This window comes from Suncus etruscus, chromosome 13, assembly GCF_024139225.1.
Source record: "Suncus etruscus isolate mSunEtr1 chromosome 13, mSunEtr1.pri.cur, whole genome shotgun sequence".
NCBI classification, from domain to species: domain Eukaryota; kingdom Metazoa; phylum Chordata; class Mammalia; order Eulipotyphla; family Soricidae; genus Suncus; species Suncus etruscus.
The window spans coordinates 44,577,904-44,597,418 of NC_064860.1; the positions used below are offsets into that span (position 1 = coordinate 44,577,904).

A 19,515-nucleotide genomic window follows, 5' to 3' on the forward strand; every position below is an offset into this window, starting at 1 on the left:
TTTACTTATCAAATTACATAAACTATAGGTCAAAAATTTTTCAGCACTTCTGTGGTCTGAGTACCAGTTTGGCACTATGGGGTTACTCTTCCAGGAATTTTGATGGGGGGACACATTTAGTGGTATTGGGATATCATGTGGTACTAGAAATCAAACCCAGGCCCTTTGAAGCATATGCTCTGCCCCTTAGAGCCATTTTCTGCAACAAAGGAACTTAGAGGTTTTGCTGGTTTTAACCATTTATAAGTAAAAATCTACTTATTTCTAAAAATCAAGTAAAAGGTTTGTGTATACAAATGATCCCAAGAATAAGTATCCACATGATTGGAACAAATAAATGAATATTTTTTCTTAATTAAGAATATGCTTGGGGCCGGCGAGGTGGCGCTGGAGGTGGGGTACCTGCCTTGCAAGCGCTAGCCAAGGAAAGATCGCGACCGCGGTTCGATCCCCCGGCGTCCCATATGGTTCCCCCCCAAGCCAGGGGCAATTTCTGAGCGCTTAGCCAGGAGTAACCCCTGAGCATCAAACAGGTGTGGCCCGAAAACCAAAAAAAAAAAAAGAATATGCTATAAGGGCCTGGCGGTAGAGCATTTCCCTTTTACGCAGCTGACCCAAGATGGATGGTGGTTCAAATCTCGGCATCCCATATGATCCCACAAGCCAGACAGGAGCAACCTCTGAGCACCACAGGTGTGACCCAAAAAAACAAAAAATAAAAAATAAAATCTACATAGAGCCAGGAGTAACTAATCCCTAAGCACCACAGGGCCTGACCATAAATAAAAATATTGCCTCTAGGAGTTGGAAAGAGAGATAATGCACCTGATAGGACACTTGACCTACACATCATCAACCCAGATTCAATCCTCAGCACCCCATTTGGTTGACCAAATCTTTCCAGGAATGAGCTCTGAGCACTGTAAGGTTTATCCCAAAAAGATTTAAGTGTGCTTTGGTGCTGGAGAGCATATTTTCAATGCGGGAGGTCCAGATTGAACCCAAGCAGTGCCAGATGTGGCCCCAAAGCTAGTACTTTAAAGGAGTTTTAAATGTGACCTCAGAGATAGATGCCTAAAGGCTTGTTTTTCTTGAATGAAATCTGCCTGTTTTATGTCTTCTGGACAACATTGAGGGATGCTTTTGTTCATTGGCCAGTGTTCAGTTGGTAGTTATAAAAACAAGCACCAGGAAATTGGAAGAGGTCCGCCCTTCCCGTTGTTTCATCTTAGAGGCTTCTGCATGTGACTCTTAAGAAGACTTGGATCGCCTTCCTTCACCCTGACCTCTGAAACTTAGGTCCTTTTCACCTTTGAATAAAAACCAACAGGGAGGGTCCAGAGAGCACAGCACAGTGGTAGAGTGTTTGCCTTGCAGCAGCCGAAGCAGGATGGATAGTGGTTCGAATCCCTGCATCTCTGCCAGGAGTAACCCTGAGTGCCGCTGGTTGTGACCTAAAAACAAAAATAAAAACGGTAAAATCAAGTTAACTTTCGGAGTTTTCGGGCCACATCTCATTCTAGGGTTATTCTTGGGTTACTATATGGGATGTTAAGAGATCAAACCCAGGTAAACATGCAAGGATAATGCCATTCCCTCTGTGCGATCACTCCAGCCCTCCAGTTGCATTTTTAAATATAATGTGTGTGTGTGTGTGTGTGTGTGTGTGTGTGTGTGTGTGTGTGTGTGTAAACACTGGAGGAAAAGTACTCAAGGTATATTCATTTTGGGTTGCTTGTTTTGAGTTGAAGTCTACAGTTAGGACTATACCAACAATTTCAACTTTGAGGTGATTTTGTAAAACATCCAGTAATATTCACTGAAGGTTTGATTTGGTTTATTTCCCACTGAGATAGAACATAGGGCATGGCTCTGTGTGTGTATCTTATGGGTTTTTTTGGGGGGGGGTGTCATTTATTTTTTGAGGAGACACGCCTGGCTCTGTCTGGACGGGGTGAGGGGTGGTCACTGAGCAGTGCTCCAGGGCTTTAGCATAGTGTGCCCATTTACTCAGCCCTTTTTTTATTATTTTTATTTTTTTTTTGTTTTGGGGTCACACCCTGCAGCCCTCAGGGGTTTCTCCTGGCTCTATGCACAGAAATCGCTCCTGGTAGGCTCGGAGGACCATAGGGGATGCGGGGGTTTGAACCTCCAACCTTCTGCATGCAAGGCAAATGCTATCTCTCTGGCTGTGCTCAGCCGTTTGAGCCATCTCTGGCCCTGGGATTTTCCCAAGACTAGAAGGAGCTTGTGAAAAGAGCAAGATATATGCCAGTTTTACACAAGGTTCTTAATGATTAGAATTTTGTTTTAGAACCACACCTGGCAGTGATGGAGCTGGGGGGGGGGGGGTAACTCCTGGCTCTCTACTGAGGAATTCCTTCTTGGGACTACATGAGATGCCAAAGATCAAACCTGGATGGTTGTATCCAAGACAAGCATCATACCCACTGTACTGTTTCTCCAGTCCCAATGATCAGAATTTTAAATACTGTTTGCAGGTTTAGTTTTGGGGTATTTCACAACTGTTGAAATAGAAGTGGGGTAGAATTTTAGTTTTGTGCTATGTCAGTATTTTTATATTGGGAGCCAGTTCCCCACCACTACCATACATTAAGTCTGCAAACCCTCCCCCCAGGATATTCCAAGGGACACCAGTGAAAATTGGGTGTTAGTAGGGCACAAGATTAGGCGATAGTTGATAGAATACTTGGGAGAGGGCATAGGAAGAAATCAAGGTAAAGAAAACAGAAATTGTTTCTAAGAGGGAAACATGCTCCTTCTTAGGTATTTTGTCCCATTAATGAATGTCAGATTAGTAGCCTCGTTTTTTTCTGAGACATGGGTTAGGACCACTCTTGTGTAAATTGTTATTTTCACCAAACTTGTCCTCAAGCATTCAAAATGAGATTTCTTGAGGGATGGGGTGAAGGGTCACTCCTAATGGATTCTTGGGACCTTATGGGGTGCCAGGGATTAAGCCCTGATTAGTGCAAAGCAAATAAATACCCTGCCTACTGTATTAGCTCTATAACCCCCAAAAAAGGTCTTTTATTGACTAAAATATCCAAAGTGGTTAGTGCCAGGTTACATTGTGAATGTGTATTGCATTCACAGAACAGTATTGGACTACATGCTGGGTTCTGCAGATATAGAAATTGAAATAGTTTGTTCACTCTTGTCATTTCTATAGAAAATCTCGGGATTCACAACTCAATCCAGGCTAGCAGGCAGGCTTGAGTGGAGAATATGAGCTAGCATGCTGAGGCACCCTGGTGGGTGAGGTTGGGAATGCAGGGTGCTCAGCTGGCTTCGTTTGAGCTTTGTCTTCATGTTCCAAGTTTCCCACTCGGGTTCTAACAGCCAGGCGAAAGAGGCCTGGCCTATCAAGACATGGCATATTCTAACAGTGTCGAGATGTTCCCTTTATAGAGGCAGCCCTAGTTGACGGGAGTGTTTGTCCTGTGATATTTAAGTATGCAGAGAAGGAAATGGGTAACAGCACTCCCTTTCCACTCCTAAGGTGGTGCTAAGTGGCCATCCTTCCTTCCTGTGAGCAGTATCCACGGTGTGTGCTTGAGCTGCGCCTACAGGAGTTTTAGGCATAAACCCAGTGACTTCATTGCTTTATCTACTTGCTGGGCTTCTGGTGCGCTCAGGTGGTTGACCAGGTGGTTGACCAGGTGACTGTCTTTTCTGTAGCACAGGGGTCTCAAACTCGCGGCCCTCGTACAACGTTTTGTGGCCCGCAGCCAGCTTTCAAATATCGCAGTATTTACGATTATTCGCTTACCGAATAATCGCAATAAAAATTGCATTAGTCAGAAAAAAAATCGCATTAAACATTCGCATACCCGGGGCTGGAGAGATAGCACAGTGCTGTTTGCCTTGCAGCCGATCCAGGACCTAAGGTGGTTGGTTCGAATCCCGGCATCCCACATGGGCCCCCTTGCCTGCCAGGAGCTATTTCTGAGCAGAATAACACCTGAGCATAGCCGGGTGTGGCCCAAAAACCAAAATAATAATAATAATAATAATAATAATAATAAAATTAAATTAAATAAACATTCGCATACCCCAAGCAGTTCCGTTCGGGGTATGCAAATGTTTAATGTGATTTTTTGCGATTTTTTTTTCTTACTAATGAGATTTTTTATTGCGAATATTCGGTAAGCGAAATCCCTTATGCGGCCCTGCCTCACCCCGACTTTGCCTCCTGCAGCCCCCAGGTAAATTGAGTTTGAGACCCCTGCTGTAGCATGTTTGCTATTATCATACTTGCCACAAGCCTTTCCTGGGCCCTCAATGTTGAGTGGCCCACGTGTGTAGTCCAAGGTCTAGATCCTCTATCAGCCTCTCTTTCCCTTCAGGCTGCCCCAGAAATTACCGTGAGCTGACTACCCTTCTCTTCCATGGCTGTCTCATTGCATCTTTGCTGTGCTTGCCTTGCAGGTACTCAAGGAGTTGGACCTGGACCCGGACCCGGACCCGGACCTGGACCTGGACCCGTCGTTGGAATCCAGGCCCCATCTACCGGTCTTCTCGGTGCACGGCCTGGCCTCATCCCACTCCAGCGCCCTCCGGGAATGCCTCCCCCTCACCTACAGCGCTTCCCTATGATGCCACCTCGGCCCATGCCACCACACATGATGCATCGAGGTCCACCTCCGGGTCCTGGGGGCTTCGGCATGCCTCCCCCTCATGGAATGAAAGGGCCCTTCCCACCCCATGGCCCTTTCGTCAGACCCGGTGGCATGCCGGGGCTCGGAGGCCCAGGGCCCGGTCCTGGTGGTCCTGAAGACAGGGACGGCCGGCAGCCACCACCTCAACAGCAGCAGCAGCCGCCACCACCACAGCCACAACAGCCGCCACCAACTCAGCAACCACCAACGCAGCAGCCACAGCAACAACAGCAGCAGCAGCCGCCGCCACCACCACCACAAGGATTTCGAAATGAAGGCAGGCAGCAATTCAGTGCAGGGAGAGACCAGGAGAGGTTCGGCCGCAGATCATTCGGGAATCGGGTGGAGAACGACCGTGACCGGTATGGGAACCGGAATGATGACCGAGAGAACAGCACGCGTGACCGGAGAGAATGGGGAAGGCGGACCCCCGACCGGGACAGGCACAGAGACTTGGAGGACAGGAACAGACGCTGTAGCAGCCACCGAGACCGAGAAAGAGATTCGAGAGATCGAGAGTCTCGTAGAGAGAAGGAGGAGAACCGAGGGAAGGAAAAGTCAGAGGTGACAGACAGGGCAGCTGCTAACAAAACCCTCGAGCCTCCTCCTCGCCCAGCAGGCCCTGTCGACCCTATCCCTGAACTGGCCAAGGGGGAGGCCGAGGCGGCGGGTGTCAAGCCCACCGAAGAGCCTCCTGTTGCGGCTACCTCCTCCATTGATCCCGAGAAGGATTCCAGTTCCGTAGCTGAAGCTCCACGCTAGGGACTGGGATTTGTGGAGGGGAGAGTTTGACGTGTACAGATGCTGTATGATATTTGCTCCTGCGATACCACAGCCCCACTGTAGCTGGTGGGGAATTGTAAGCAATTTGATTGCTTCCCTTCTATTTAAAAATAGCCAGAAAAAATAACAAAAAATACTGAAAAGATGAATAAATATTACCCTTTTTTTGCTGTAACTTTTTAAAAGTTTTGACTTTTAAAAGTTTACAAATCGTAATTAGAAGTGCTCTCTATTTTTTTTTTTTTAATTTAAGACAAGGTAACGGTGAAAGCTCCTCAAAAACAATAGGGATGTTTTTAATAAACTCTATTTTCGTAACAAACTTTAATGTGTGCTATTCTTCCTACATTGCTTTAAGGATTGTTCACCATGGACGTTTGAGCTGTTGATACTGTATTTGGAGTCTAAATTAGACTTGTTTACTTGATGGAAATAGACATCTTTATTTTCAGACATGGTTTCATTTGTAATACTTTTTTTTTAAGTGTTTCAATCATAAGTAAAGGTTCGAGGTTTAATGTTAATTGAAAAGCTCGTTTTGCAGTTCACTCAGTTTTCTTTTCTGACGTTGGTTTTCTGGTTGCCCTAATCTGTAAAGAGAAATTTTTCTGAGGGAAAATTGGATTCCAATATTACCGTTGTACTGTAAATTATCTAGCTTCCTGGGTTATTATTTATTCAGGAGATTTGTGCTTTGTCACCCCGTTAAATTCCTCAAGAGTGAAAGAAACCAAGATGAACTTTTGCAGCCCATAAGCTTTTATGTCATGTAAAGGACTTAGATGTCATTGGCCTGCTGTTCCTAGAAATACCTTGCCTGTTGCCCTTACCATTAAGCTCTACTGCTAGAGAGACGGAGCCCTTTGCCACCTGAAAATTAACTTAATCTCTTGTGCTTCAGTCTGCTGAAGTAATAGAGAAGATAGTTGTAGGTTATCTATTATCAGAAGACATCAACCAAAATTACCTGGCAGAAGTAGCACAAACAGCAGGTGTCTTGGACTACCCACTCAGTGCCAAGGAAGACCAGCTCTGCCCATCAATCTACAGTGCAAGTAGCCCAGGCCTTGAAGCAGTATTTCTTCTGGACTGACCCTTCCCAATTTCATTGTGCCTTGGCCTCAGCCTCACATGAAGCCACTTTTCACCACTTTTTTTTAATTTAATATCACTGCAAAAAAGTTGTGTGGGGAAGATGATCTAGAAAATGTGCTGACTTCAGATAAAAAGACAAAATCCCACTTCACCATTGTAGTTATGTGTCCAAGATGATGTCCAAGTATTTTAGGTTGGCTCCCTGAAAAGTTGGCAGATCGAACATGCTTCTGGAAAGGACGTTATTGTCCAATTTCCAGGACATCAGTCCGTATTTCCACTGGACAGTATTACAACCACACTATCAGCTCTTGATTAAACTTCAAGTACTGAGTGGCAGTGATGCCACACACACAGCTTTGGAGGGCACTAGCAAGCCCGGGTTTGTAGCAGAATACACTCCCAACTGTGGTCTGAACCGTTGGGAACACACTGTTCTTTAGCACCAACATAAGAACTTTTCAAACACTGAGTTTTTCCAAACAGCTTTTCCTTTCTAAATAGTTTTCACATGATTCAAGTGCACCACATATATATGGTTCAGAATTGTACATTTCACGTCTCTGTTAAAAAGAACATATCCAGCAAGTCTGAACCTCAAATGACTAATCCATAGTCAAGCCTGAAGCATTCTCTTTTAGTGTTTCTTTAAACACCATCTGGAAATCAAGTGACCTCTACTTTTATTAACTAAATCCCTGGATGTGTCATTGGGCAGGTAGGTAAATCAATCATTATTAGTTAACTGAGGCTGGAATGCCCTCTAAGTTATCACTGGGCTCTTAAAAGCAATTAGTATATTGGCTCAAAATGCTAATAAATACTTGGGCAGAGAATACTTAGCTCTCTAAAGCTAAAGGCTAGCCCTACATTGAAAGATTTAAGCTAGCAACTAAAAACTGTCCTACCCTATTTAAAACATTCCAAAGTGCTGTGTTGAGGCTGGAGACAGTATAGCAGGTAGGTGCAGCACTTGCTTTGCACGTTTAATCTCTGGTATCCCACATGGCAGGTACCCAGCACTGCCAAGAATGACCCCTGAACATCCCTGGGTGTGGCCCAACAACAAAAGAAGCCCTGCAAAAATGGCAGTGTTAATAGTGCCAGCTAATTTAGAATTTTAATAAGCTCAAAATAATTGTGCTTGGAGGGCCGGGCGGTGGCGCTGGAGGTAAGGTGCCTGCCTTGCCTGCGCTAGCCTAGGACGGACCGCGGTTCGATCCCCCGGCGTCCCATATGGTCCCCCAAGAAGCCAGGAGCAACTTCTGAGCTCATAGCCAGGAGTAACCCCTGAGCGTCACAGGGTGTGGCCCAAAAACCAAAAAAAAAAAAAAAATTGTGCTTGGAGGGTATTTGTTTATTGCAGGCTTGAGTGGGAATTGAAATGAGGACAATTTAATACCCCATAGGTTATTAAGTCTGGCAACATACAGAGTTCATTAAAATGTATGTTTTAATTGAGTTTTATAAAATTATACAAATCTTCCAATCGTTCATAATCAGTTCTCATTATAGGCACACTTAATGCAATTTAAAAAAAGTCACACCAATTCCACTTTGATGGTTACAGTGTTTAATGTTACTGAGTGGAATTTCTACAGAGCAGGATAACAGTTTACTAGGACAGAGCCATGTCCCAAGGAATGTTTATTGGGCGATTCCAATTACACCACAAGCCAAGCGACCTCCGGCATTTCCTGTCTTTGTACTTTCTTCATTTCCACCTTTGCCCAAGTCATCTTCTTTTTCATGGACCTGCAAAAAATGAAGTCAAGAACATGTCACTCAGGGCCATCCAGTAATTACCACCTCTTAACAAAAATAGCCAACTACCTGAAAATTAGAAGTGACATTAAAAAAAAAAAAGAAAAGAAATGGCATTATAATCCTAAGCAGGAATAGACTAATGATGAAAACAATCAGCAAACCTTTCTCTTAATTATGCAAAGACAGGTTATATTAGAGGGCTGAGGGTTCAGAAACACTAAAGCTGAACTCTGCTCGGCCTGAGGGAGGCAGCAGTTGTCCTTTCACAGTGGGGAAAAGAAAAAGGTCAACTAAAGGAAAACTCAATGGTGCCTAAGGAATCAATTTCTATAAATAAGTATCCTAAAAAGATTGAGCAAGACTAAATTCTCATGATTCCATCCTTTATCAGCTTCACGTCCACCAGCTAAAAGAACAAGGCAGATGGGCTGACTGGAAGCTACTTCGAGGGGAGGGTGTAGGCGCCAGCACTTGAGAGTTCTGCATTGATCAGCCAGTTGCTAATCCCCGTCCAAGCCCAGAGTAACTAGCAACTGCTTCCCACACTAAACAAGGGGTGCTGACCAGCAGCAGTCAATGGGTGGTGTTCGGGTCCTCTTCAGCCCCGCCTTCTTCCAGTATCAGACTGAGGGAACACAACTGAGGGGAACAAATCCTGGTCATGAAGTCATCAAGGTGACAACAGACTGGCTGTTTCCACAATGTAGATGTAATGTGATCACACATCTGCTTCCCAAGTGGGTCTCAGGTGTGCTCACCGACCTCAGCGTCAAGAGAACTACGCTAATGAATCTGAAGGGGATTCATGCGGATCACAGAAATCTGGATCAATAGTCCTGAGGCCCTAAAAATCCCCCTCACCCCACCCCAGAGTCCGTGTCCACTTACCACCATGGTGCGGCCAATGATGGAATGCTCCCCAGAGAGAGTGATCATGGCATCCTGGATAGACACAGTGGCCACACCGTCTTTGCCTGCTGTCACATTGCCCAGGTCTCCGACATGTCTGAGAGGGAAGACATCAGAGATGAGCAGGATTCCCATGTCACCCGAGTCCCAACTGTTTATGCACCATGAACTACAAGGGCAGACCAGCAACCTACATGACAGAACACCTGTTCTCATGATGAAGTTTTGAAAAAACAAGACTTAAAAACAAGTGTGCGTCTGAAACAAAAGGCTCTTCCAAAAGGTTTTTAAAACCCTCAACAGATTGCAGGGGAGAGTCGGGGGACAGGGTGCTACACCTCTTAGTTTGGTAAATGACCAAAGGGTAAACTCTCAGTTATTGAGTCAGGCCTACTAGGCCCCCAGGCCTCTCTCAGAAAAATTAATCTGTGCCCTTAAAAACAATATTTTCCTGAGGACCCTTACCCATAGAGCATCAACCAAAATTTCTCAAACATATTTCTGCAAAGCTTCCTCTGTCTCCCAATGATGGTTTATCTTTGTGCTAGTGGTGCCATTACTGTTATTCATGACATTTCCTGTATCAGTTCCTTTTGGCATTTGTATTCTGAATTCAATAAATGCTATAAAGCCAAATTCTCTTTAAGTGTCTCCATTTGTCAATTCTTCACCAGGAAGTAGTCACCAGCACAGTGGAGAAACAGCATAGAGTGGAGGGGTACAGCAAGAGATGAGGGACTTGTCCCAATTCTTAGCATGCTACCTGCACACAATCTGCCCAGATGAACCCCCACAATTTCAGGGAAAGCTTAGTGGCAGCCACTCACCTGTCTTGGTCCTTTGGCCCACCATGCTTTTTGGCGAAAGGATTAAAGTGAGGTCCTGCACTGGTACAGCCTAGTAACCAAAAAATGTAGCCAAATTAGGAGTCAAGTTCTGAATTAACTTCTACAAAGAAACTGGTAGAGGCTGGAGCAATAAGGCATAGTGGGTAAGGCATTTGCTGTGCATGTGGCTGACCTGGGTTTGATCCCCAGCATCCTATATGGTCCCCTAAGCAATCACCAGAAATGATTCTTTTTTTGTGTGTGTGTGGTTTTTTTGGGTCACACCCAGCAGTGCTCAGGGGTTACTCCTGGCTCCATGCTCAGAAATTGCTCCTGGCAGGCACGAGGGACCATACGGGACGCCGGGATTTGAACCGATGACCTGCATGAAAGCCTTATTACCTCCATGCTATCTCTCCGGCCCCCAGGAATGATTCTTAAGTGCAGAGCCAGGAGTAACCTGAGTATCACCGGTGTGGCCCAAAAACCAAAAAATAAAAGACTGCAAACAACGGTACCACTTTGACAATCAGAAAAGGGCAGCGTAAAGGCTGGAGCGATAGTACAGCAGGTAGCACACCTGCCTTCTAAGCAACTAACCCGGGTAATTCCCAGCATCCCATATGGTTCCCTGAGCCCCATCAGGAGTGTTTCCTGAGCTAGGAGAAAGCCCTGAACATCAGAGAATGATCCATAAACAAAAACAAAAAGAGGGTGCGGCATGGAGACTTGAGTTCTAGAATGCCGCCACCGCTGCTGGCAAAGCATGAACTCTCCATGGACCTTGGCTTCTCTACTTGGCTCTCAAGAAACAAGGCCCAGCCCAGGCCCCTTCTTCAATGTCTTTCTTTAGGTTTAGGATCCACACCTAATAAGGCTCAGGCCTTTCTCCTGACTCAGTATGCAGAGTGGGGAACCATAAATGGCTCATATCACGCTTGGGTTGGCTGCAGAATAGTAATATCCATCTTCTATAACCCATCTACTATCTCTCTCGCCCCAAGGCTCTTCTAATGTTGCAGCCACGGTTAGGATCTTGCCAGGGCACAGCTCTGAACGGAGGACACTATCTCCCTACAATGCTCTTGGAGCCTGCAGCCTGAGCCTGGACTCTGCCCGTGGCTGCTATCCAGAACAGATAGAGGTCGCCGGACAGAATGTTGTGTGAAAGTGGCCCTCTGAGCTCTGGGACACTATTAATTTAGCATTCCAAGGCAACAGAGACATCCACAGCATGGCCTTTCCTCCCCAAGATGTGCTAGTGGTGACACTCCAGGGCCACACTGAACCCTCCTGCCAACCAGGGAGAAGACAGGAGGTACACTGAGCATGCACCCCAGAGTACTAAGCCAACCAAGCACAACACAGTACATGTCACCAGCTGGTGAGCAAATCAGCACTTACAGGAACCAAACTAGAAAACATCTAAATGGGCCAGAGCGAGAAGACAGTAGGTGGGGTGTTTGCTTTATACACGGTGAACCCGGATTTAATCCTCAGCATCCTACATTGCCCCGAGCCCCTCTAGTATTCCTTGAGCACAGAGCCAGGAGTAACCCCTGAACACTTCAGAATGTAGCCCCAAAACAATATACCAAGAAAATCCTTTTGGAGGGAGGTTTGACCACACCTGGCGGCGCTCAGTGGTTAATCTTGGCTTTGCGCTCAGAAATCACTTCTGGGGGCCAGAGCAGTAGCAGAGCAGGGCATTTGACTTGCACGTGGCCGACCCAGGACGGACCTAAGTTTGATTCCTGGCATCCCATATGGTCCCCCAAGCCTGCCAGGAGCGATTTCTGAGCAGAGCCAGGAGTAACCCTGAGCACTGCCTGGTGTGGCCCTAAAACCTAAATAAGTAAATAGAAATCACTCCTGGCAGGCTCAGGGAACCATATGGAATGCCGGGGATCAAACCCAGGTCCATCCCTGTCTGCCATGTGCAAGAAAAATATCCTACAACTGTGTTATCAGCCCAAAAAAATCCTTGTAAAAGCTTATCTACGGTAAAATGCAACTAACGCTCACCACAGATCAGATCAACTATGACAAATGTTTCTTTTTGTTTTGGGGCCACCACTAGTGGTGCTCCAGGGTTTCTCCTCTCTCTCTACTCAGGTATCATTCCTGGCACTGTGGGGACCACAAGGGAAGTTGGGGTTCGAATTAGAGTGCTGGCCGCATCAAAGCAAAATGCCCTTCCCTATACTATCAATGTGACCCAACCAATATATATATATATATTGGGGGGGCCACACCCAGTGACACTCAGGGGTTATTCCTGGCTATGTGCTCAGAAATCATTCCTGACTCGGGGACTATCTGGGAGGCCAGGGAACAAACCAAGATCTGTCCTGGAAAGCCACATGCAAGGCAAATGCCCTACTGCTATGCTATCTCTCCGGCCCCAATATATATATATAATTTTTTTAAGCACTAACTGCATTTTAGCCAGCTTCTATCTCCCCCAAATGAGGGGACACTTCAGCCCCAACCCAACCAGTTCCACACTGTCCCCCACACTCCATGCAGTCTCCAGCTATCCTAGAGGGAGCCCCTGAGATCACTAATTGTCTTCTGCTGTTTCCTTAGGCTCACTCTGAAGACTCTCAATCAAATATCACTCATGACAGAACCATTCTCTTCCCACACTGGGGAGGCTAAGCCAGTGCCAATTCCGGGGTCGAGGTGTCACTGCAAGGATCCTGCGGGGTACTATGTGTAGTAAGGGGCACTTCTAGCAGTCCTCCTGGTGTGTGTGGGACCCACACCCACCTTGTGTGTTATCTCCAAACTGATGCACATGGAACCCGTGCTGGCCTTCAGTGAGTCCAGAAATGGAGCCCGACACCGTCACAGGTCCATTTCCCTGCAGGGGAGAGAAGAGAAGGGTGTGAGCAGGGTCAGGAAGGGAAGACAAAGCAGGACGATCCCAGAGCCGCCCTCACAGCACCTCACCTGCCAGCCAGCCAGCCCAGGAAGATGACAGAGGGTCTTAACTCAGGAACTACGGGGGCCAGGCAGACAGTGAGAGGCACGGAAGGGGCCAGAGGGGTGGTGCAGTAGCACAGCAGGTGCCTCTAGAGTAAGGCTCTTCCAATGCCGGCAGTGCAGACACACAGACACACACAGCACTAAGACCAGCGGTGACCAGTAGCAGTCACAGTGGACTTACTCGCTAAGTCTGGACTCTCTCAATGCACGAGGGGTAAGAGCACCTGACCTGAAATACTTTTCTGGCACTCTGCATACTAGCAGGCATCAATCTCAGATGGTTTTGGGTTTTACTATTGTTTTTTTTTGGTTCTCTGGCCATATCCAGCAGTGCTCAGAGGCTGGCACCTGCTTGTTGCTCCCCCAACTGGGCTCTTGCTTCCACATGCAATGGTTTAACCAAAAAAAATTTTGGGGGGTGGGTCACACCTGACGGCACTCAGGGGTTACTTCTGGCAGGGGTCAGAGAGATAACACAGCAGCAGGACGTTTGCCCTGCACACAACCGATCCAGGACAGACGGTGGTTCGAATCTTGACATCCCACATGGTCCCCCGAGCCTGCCAGGAGCGACTTCTGAGCACAGAGCCAGGAGTAACCCAAGTGAAACCCAAAAACCAAAAAAAAAAAAAAAAAAAAAGGAAATCACTCCTGGCAGTCGTGAAAAGATCAAATGGGATGTTGGAATTCGAACCGCTGTCCATCCTACATCGGCTGCATGCAAGGCAAACACCCTACCACTGTGCTATCTCTATGGTCCCTCAAATGCTTTCTTCATGCATGGCTCACATGTGCCTGGAAACGGTCCTCCTCTCCCCCACAAGGGGGGAGAAGGCATGAGTTTCTTCTAGCAGAGGTAGTTTTGACTTAGTCAACCCACTGCCCCCTGGAGCCAGATTCTAGTCAGACAAACTTTAGTGGTGTTTTTCGTTTTTGTTTTACCCAGAGGTGCTGTTTTCTAAAGACTGAAAACACTGAAATCATGGCCACAGACTTCAGCGGGTACACTCAGCCCAACAGGCTGTGATTCCCTGAACCCTTGTAGGAACCCCTGAACACAGATCTACAAGTGAACCCCCATCACAAGCCTTTCCACTCTGACCACCAGTGGGTCACCAGGCAGGCAATGCTGTGGGTTGCCGGATACCAGCAAGAGACCAGCTTGGAAACCAGAGGAGACTCAAGCCCCAGGTAACAGACAAGACTTAGTGTGTCTTTGTTTTACCTTGGCTCATTTCTGTGGTATTGGGGGGGGGGGGGTGTTTGAGGAGTGTTTAGTGTTTGAACAGCAGGGGCCAGAATAATAGATCAGTGGGTCGGGCACTTGCCTTGCTCTCATCGGACCCCAAATTTGATCCCCCACAGAGAACCCCATCACCAGGGATCCTAGAGTGCAGAGCCACGAGTACACCCTGAGCACTGCCTGACGTAGCCCTCTCCAACCCCCAGGCCCCTCCCCAATCGAATAGCTAAAGCAAATAATCAAAATAGGTGAGGTGACCTCTCTCTTGCACCACTTGTTTTTTTTGGGGCCCCACCTGGCAGCACTCAGGTTACTCCTGGCTCTGTGCTCCGAACTTGCTCCTGGCAGGCTAGAGAACCATATGGATGCTGGGGATCTAATCCGGGTCTGTCCAGAGTTTACCGCAGGCAAGGCAAACAACCTATCACTGTTGCACCACTTGTTAACAAGTGACCTAGCCTGGAAAAGCCCTTCCCGAGGAATCAATATCTCTGAACCAAGACTGCCTGGTTTTGCTTTCCTTTGAGCAAGTAAGTTTATCTTAAGTTTATCATGATTCTTCCCACTTTGAATGTTTGGAAAAAACAACTGTGTGTGTTATTCCTCCTCCCGGCAAAGCCATTAGGAGCAGAGAAAGCGATTGGGCAGGTTTTACCAGGTCTTCATTCAACTAGGAATGCCTGCAGGAGCAGACTTTAGTAGCAGCAACAGTAAACCTGGCACAACCCTCCCAAGCGGGGATAAGACAGGCAAGAAAGACACAAACAAGTCTTGTAGCTGACCGGGATTCCATCTCTGGCTGGGCACCACCAGCTGGAATGATCCCTAAGCACACAGCCTGGAGTAAGCCCTGAGCACCATCAGCTGTGTTCCCAAACGCTCATCTCTCCCCCTCACCCCCCCAAAAAAAGGAATATGTACAAAATAGGTAACAAGGGTCTAGCTCCAAATTAGTGAAGGCTCAGGAAGGGCACAGCTCCCAATATCTCCAGGAGACTCAGGAATCTGGCTTTACAGGAGAAAGCTTTTATTTATTTTTAATTGACAACCTCAAATGTTCAACCTTCCACAGGCTAAAAGCAGTTGGATGCCAATTTAATCTCTCTGAAGAGCTATAAGGCATAACGGACCTAGGGTCTTTATCAGGGAGGTGCAAAGGGCGGTGCCAAAAACCGACTTCCTGGGGCCAACAAGAGTAGATGAGCAAGTCCTGGAGTGGGAGTGACATTTCACTCCTAACTGGGCACATGTCTCCCACATTTGTTTCCATCATGCGAGGCCAGAGACACAGTCCAGCAGGTAAGGAAGGTGTTTGCCTTGCACTGGGCAGACATAGCACCTCATGTGGTTCCCCCCAATCTCACAAGGGCTGATCCCTGAGCACACAGCAAGGAGTAAGCCCTGAGCAACGCTGAGTGTTAATTAATAAACAAACAAAAATTAAGTTTGTCTTCGATCTTGATGCTCTGGGTAAAAGGCCGACTGAGGCAGCAGTAAAGTGGCTTTAGGGAGAATTCAGAGAGACAATTCAGAGAGCAAGTGAAAATCCCACGCAGTGGCTATGACACCCATGGTGGAGGGGTGTTGGAGGGGGGATTCATTTCCAAACCATTGCCTGCACCTCCCGAGCTAAAGAGCTTAATCCTGTGCCATCCCCAAGGTGCCACTCTGAACATGGAAATGCACAGTGCTGTCTGCAGGCACCAAGGTACCTGGGTACAGAACTGGTATCCATATTTTTCAACCCTAAGGGTTTAAAAAACAACAACAGAAACAAGTAACCTTGTTCTGGGGCCACAGAGTTGGCGCACTGGCCAGGGTTTACCTGCCTTGCAAGCAAGTGAAGCCCTAAGTTCAATTCCTGGATCAATTCTACCTCCATCCACCCAACCAGGTGTAAACCTTGAAGCTCCAGAACCCCACAGAATGTGACCCCCCCCCCCCTAAAAATCCCTTTTCTGAAAACTAAACCCCTCACGCTCAAGGCCATGCTCTTTGCACTCCTGGGCAGAACCAACCATGTCAGGGCACAGGGATGAAATATCAGGGGTAGGGATGACAGGAAGTCCAGGACAAGACGGGGCCCATATCCGCGCCTTTCACCACCACCACCCCTTAAAACACGCAAACACCCACAAACTTAAATCTGGAGGAAAAACAAAAAAAAAAAAAACAAAAAAAAAAAAAAAACACCGAGATGGCGCACTGGGGCCTTCCGCAAGCATCCCAAGAGGGGCTGAATTTTGGCGGAGGCCCTAGTTTGCAAAAAATAAAATAAAATAAAATAAAATTAGGGGCCGGAGAGATAGCATGGAGGTAGGGCGTGCGTTTGCCTTGCATGCATGCAGAAGGACGGTGGTTCAGAATCCCAGCATCCCACATGATACCCCCTGAGCCTGCCAGGAGGGATTTCTGAGCGTAGAACTAGGAGGAACCCCTGGGCGCTGCCGGGTGTGACCCAAAAAGCATGCATAAATATGGGGCCGGAGAGATGGCATGGAGGTAAGGTGTTTGCCTTGCATGCAGAAAGAAGAACGGTGGTTCGAATCCCGGCATCCCATAGAGTCCCCCGAGCTTGCAAGGAGCGATTTCTGAGCTGAAAGCCAGGAGGAACCCCTGAGCGCTGCCGGGTGTGACCCAAAAGGCATGCATGCATAAACAAACAAGTAAATAAATTAGAAAAGCAGAGCCCCCAAAAGGACGGACACCCCGATGCTCGCTCCCCCCCTGGTGCGCCAGGGCCCGCGCCCAAGGCCTGGCTCCGGGCCTGGCCGGTTCCACCCCGCGATGCGCATTGGCAGCTTCCCGGGCCCGGCTCGGCCCGACCCGGCCCGCGCGGTGACTCAGCAGCTCGGCGGGGCGCCGGGCACACTCAGGCTCCCGGGGGAGTGCGGGGGGGAGGGCGCGCTCGGGGGCGTGGCCCGAGCGGCCTCCCGCGGCCTGCGGGTGGGACGCAGGTTGGTTGGCTGGCTGGTGGGTGCGCGCCTCCGGAGCCCTTGCCTGCTGCTCGAAGTGGATGGTGCCCTTGACCGGGCCGTCGCCCTTCAGCACACACACGGCCTTGGTCGCCATGACTCGTTCGCGCCGCTCCCGCCAGCGGCTCCGACGCCACCACCGAGAACCGTCGCCGCAGGAAAGAGACGCCGACGCAACGCCCGAGCGCCGCGCCGCGAGTTTCTTTTATACGCCGAGGCGGTGCCCCGCCCATCACTCGAGCCCGGAACCAATCATCGCGCGCGCCCTCGGCCCGCCCACCAGGGAACCTCGGAACATGAGTGGCGGAGAAGAATTAGGGGCGTGGCCTAGGACCTCGTTAAGGGGGCAGGGCGGGACTTTGCCCCCCGGCTCCCGGCAACCGCTGGCTTCCTCCGCCTCGGGCTATAAAAAGCCGCTGTCACCTGCCACGCTCCAAAAAAAATAAGTCCCGCTGGGGGCCGCAGCGATGGCGCAAGCGGACGACCGCGGTTCGATTCCCCATCCCCGCGTCCCATATGGTCCCCTAAGCCAGGAGTGATTTCTGAGCGCAGAGCCAGGAGTTAATCCCTGAGCCTCACCAGATGTGGCCCTGCGTGACCACAGAGAATGACAATCTAAGTTGCCTGGAGACCAGAGTCGGTCTTAAGCCAGAGAACTTCAGGGATAAGGAGGGCTCCTTGTATTTAGGACAAGTTCTTTTTTTCCATTTTACCCATATTTTGCTAGGCCTATGCAAACAGCACTTGCCACTCTCATACCGTTTAGTGCTGTATTTTTTTAACACTTACCCTTTAAAAAAATAAAAGAGCTTACTAAAGTTTCATTGTGAGCCAATAATTTTCGAAAATATTCTTTCCTTTCTCTTCCATCTCTTTAGTTTTTCTTTCAACTTTCTATTTAAAAAAAAAAAAAAAAAAGACATGTTGCGGGACCGGAGAAATAGCAGAGCGGCGTTTGCCTTGCAAGCAGCCGATCCAGAACCTAAGGTTGGTCCGATCCTTGCCTCCCTTATTGTCCCCTGTGCCTGCCACGAGCTATTTCTGAGCAGATAGCCAGGAGCACCACCGGGTGTGGCCCAAAAACAAAACAAAACAAAAAAAATGTTGCTTTTGGTCTTCTTAACAATGTATTGTTTCAGTTATGTCAACTATATAATGCATCTTCTTTATTTAAATTTAAAAATAAAAAAAAGCTCTGAAGTCGCACCTGGATTTGTTCTGTCCTCATTTGAGTCTCACTTGTTTATTTGAAAAATTGGGCCTTTTTTTTTTCCAGATTTCTCTCTTAAATGGGCATGTTTATGGGTTTTCCTGAGAGTGCATGGATGAAGTTGATATGTCTCAGTCCCTAGCCTCACTGTTTTTATCCCCGTGTTGCTTGCTCTTTTCTTTTATCCTATATATTTTTGGTGGGGATTTGGGTTTTTCATCAAGGGTGTATCTGATGAGCAGGTTTTTGTATTCTTTCCCCCTTCTATTTTAGGTTTCTTCCCCTCTTTTTTCTGACGACTTCATTAAAGAGTGTGCAGAGACAGCGTGGCTGGCTGCTGTCAGGGAATGGGGGAAATAATGTGTAATGATGCCCCCGTGAGAAATTTTACCCAAAGTCAATACCACAGCAGCATTATGAAATGAGCAAACAGTGCAAACTACTGATGTGGCTAGGGTTTTGGTTTTTGTTTTTTTTTTATTTTTGGGTGGGTATTTTTGGTTTGGTTTGGTGTGTGTGTGTGTGTGTGTGTGTGTGTGTGTGTGTGTGTGTGTGTGTGTGTGTGTTTATGAGGACTGCATACTTTGCTCAGGGAATCACTCCAGGCCATGCTCAGGAAATTAAACCCAATGGGTGACCTGGAAGACGAGCACTTTGCCCGTTGTACAACAAGGTTGGGGGGTTAAGTATTAATGTTTTTACTTGTTTGCTTAGAATTGTCTAGAAACAGCGTGTGAATTTCAACAAAAATCTAAAGTTCTGGAGTTTAGGGATGGAAGGGTTGGTATTTAGTTTTAGGGCCACTGACAACAGTGTTCAGGTTTTACTTCTGGTAGGGCTCCAGGAACCTTATGGGTGATGGTGATGTGATAGAACCCAGTGTATTGCTCTCTGTACTTTCTTCAGCCCCATTAAGATTTGTTGTTGTTAACAATGAGGTACCATCTCACACCACACAGACAAAAGAACAAGAACAATCAGTGCTGGCAGGGATGTGGAGAGAACGGAACTCTCATTCACTGCTGGTGAGAAT

General features: G+C 47.6%; 2 protein-coding genes across 3 annotated transcripts in view; one reads left to right on the forward strand and one right to left on the reverse strand.

The window, feature by feature from the left end:
• Positions 1 to 5,787, forward strand: part of SCAF4 (SR-related CTD associated factor 4) — a 63,397-nt gene extending 57,610 nt beyond the window's left edge. For both annotated transcript variants that reach the window (XM_049785748.1, XM_049785749.1), the window contains exon 20: positions 4,453 to 5,787. In XM_049785748.1, the coding sequence (XP_049641705.1) occupies positions 4,453 to 5,444 (992 nt within the window). In that variant the 3' untranslated portion in view covers positions 5,445 to 5,787. The remainder of the gene's footprint in view (positions 1 to 4,452) is intronic.
• A 2,329-nt stretch (positions 5,788 to 8,116) lies between these two features.
• Positions 8,117 to 17,463, reverse strand: SOD1 (superoxide dismutase 1). The gene is made up of 5 exons (XM_049785829.1): positions 17,298 to 17,463; positions 12,836 to 12,929; positions 10,064 to 10,133; positions 9,216 to 9,333; positions 8,117 to 8,315 (listed from the first exon to the last, which is right to left on the reverse strand). The coding sequence occupies exons 1-5, from the start codon at positions 17,367 to 17,369 to the stop codon at positions 8,208 to 8,210; spliced, it is 462 nt and encodes a 153-aa protein (XP_049641786.1). The 5' UTR covers positions 17,370 to 17,463; the 3' UTR covers positions 8,117 to 8,207.
• Positions 17,464 to 19,515: the final 2,052 nt, after the last annotated feature.

Bases quoted from the DNA above. Each gene is read 5' to 3' on its own strand.
- SOD1 (XM_049785829.1), bottom strand. From the start codon at position 17,369: ATGGCGACCAAGGCCGTGTGTGTGCTGAAGGGCGACGGCCCGGTCAAG. The intron at 10,134-12,835 runs GTGGGTGTGGGT...TTTGGTTACTAG, and splicing joins GTTTGGAGATAACACACAAG to GCTGTACCAGTGCAGGACCT. The intron at 9,334-10,063 runs GTGAGTGGCTGC...CTTCCCTCTCAG, and splicing joins GGGCCAAAGGACCAAGACAG to ACATGTCGGAGACCTGGGCA.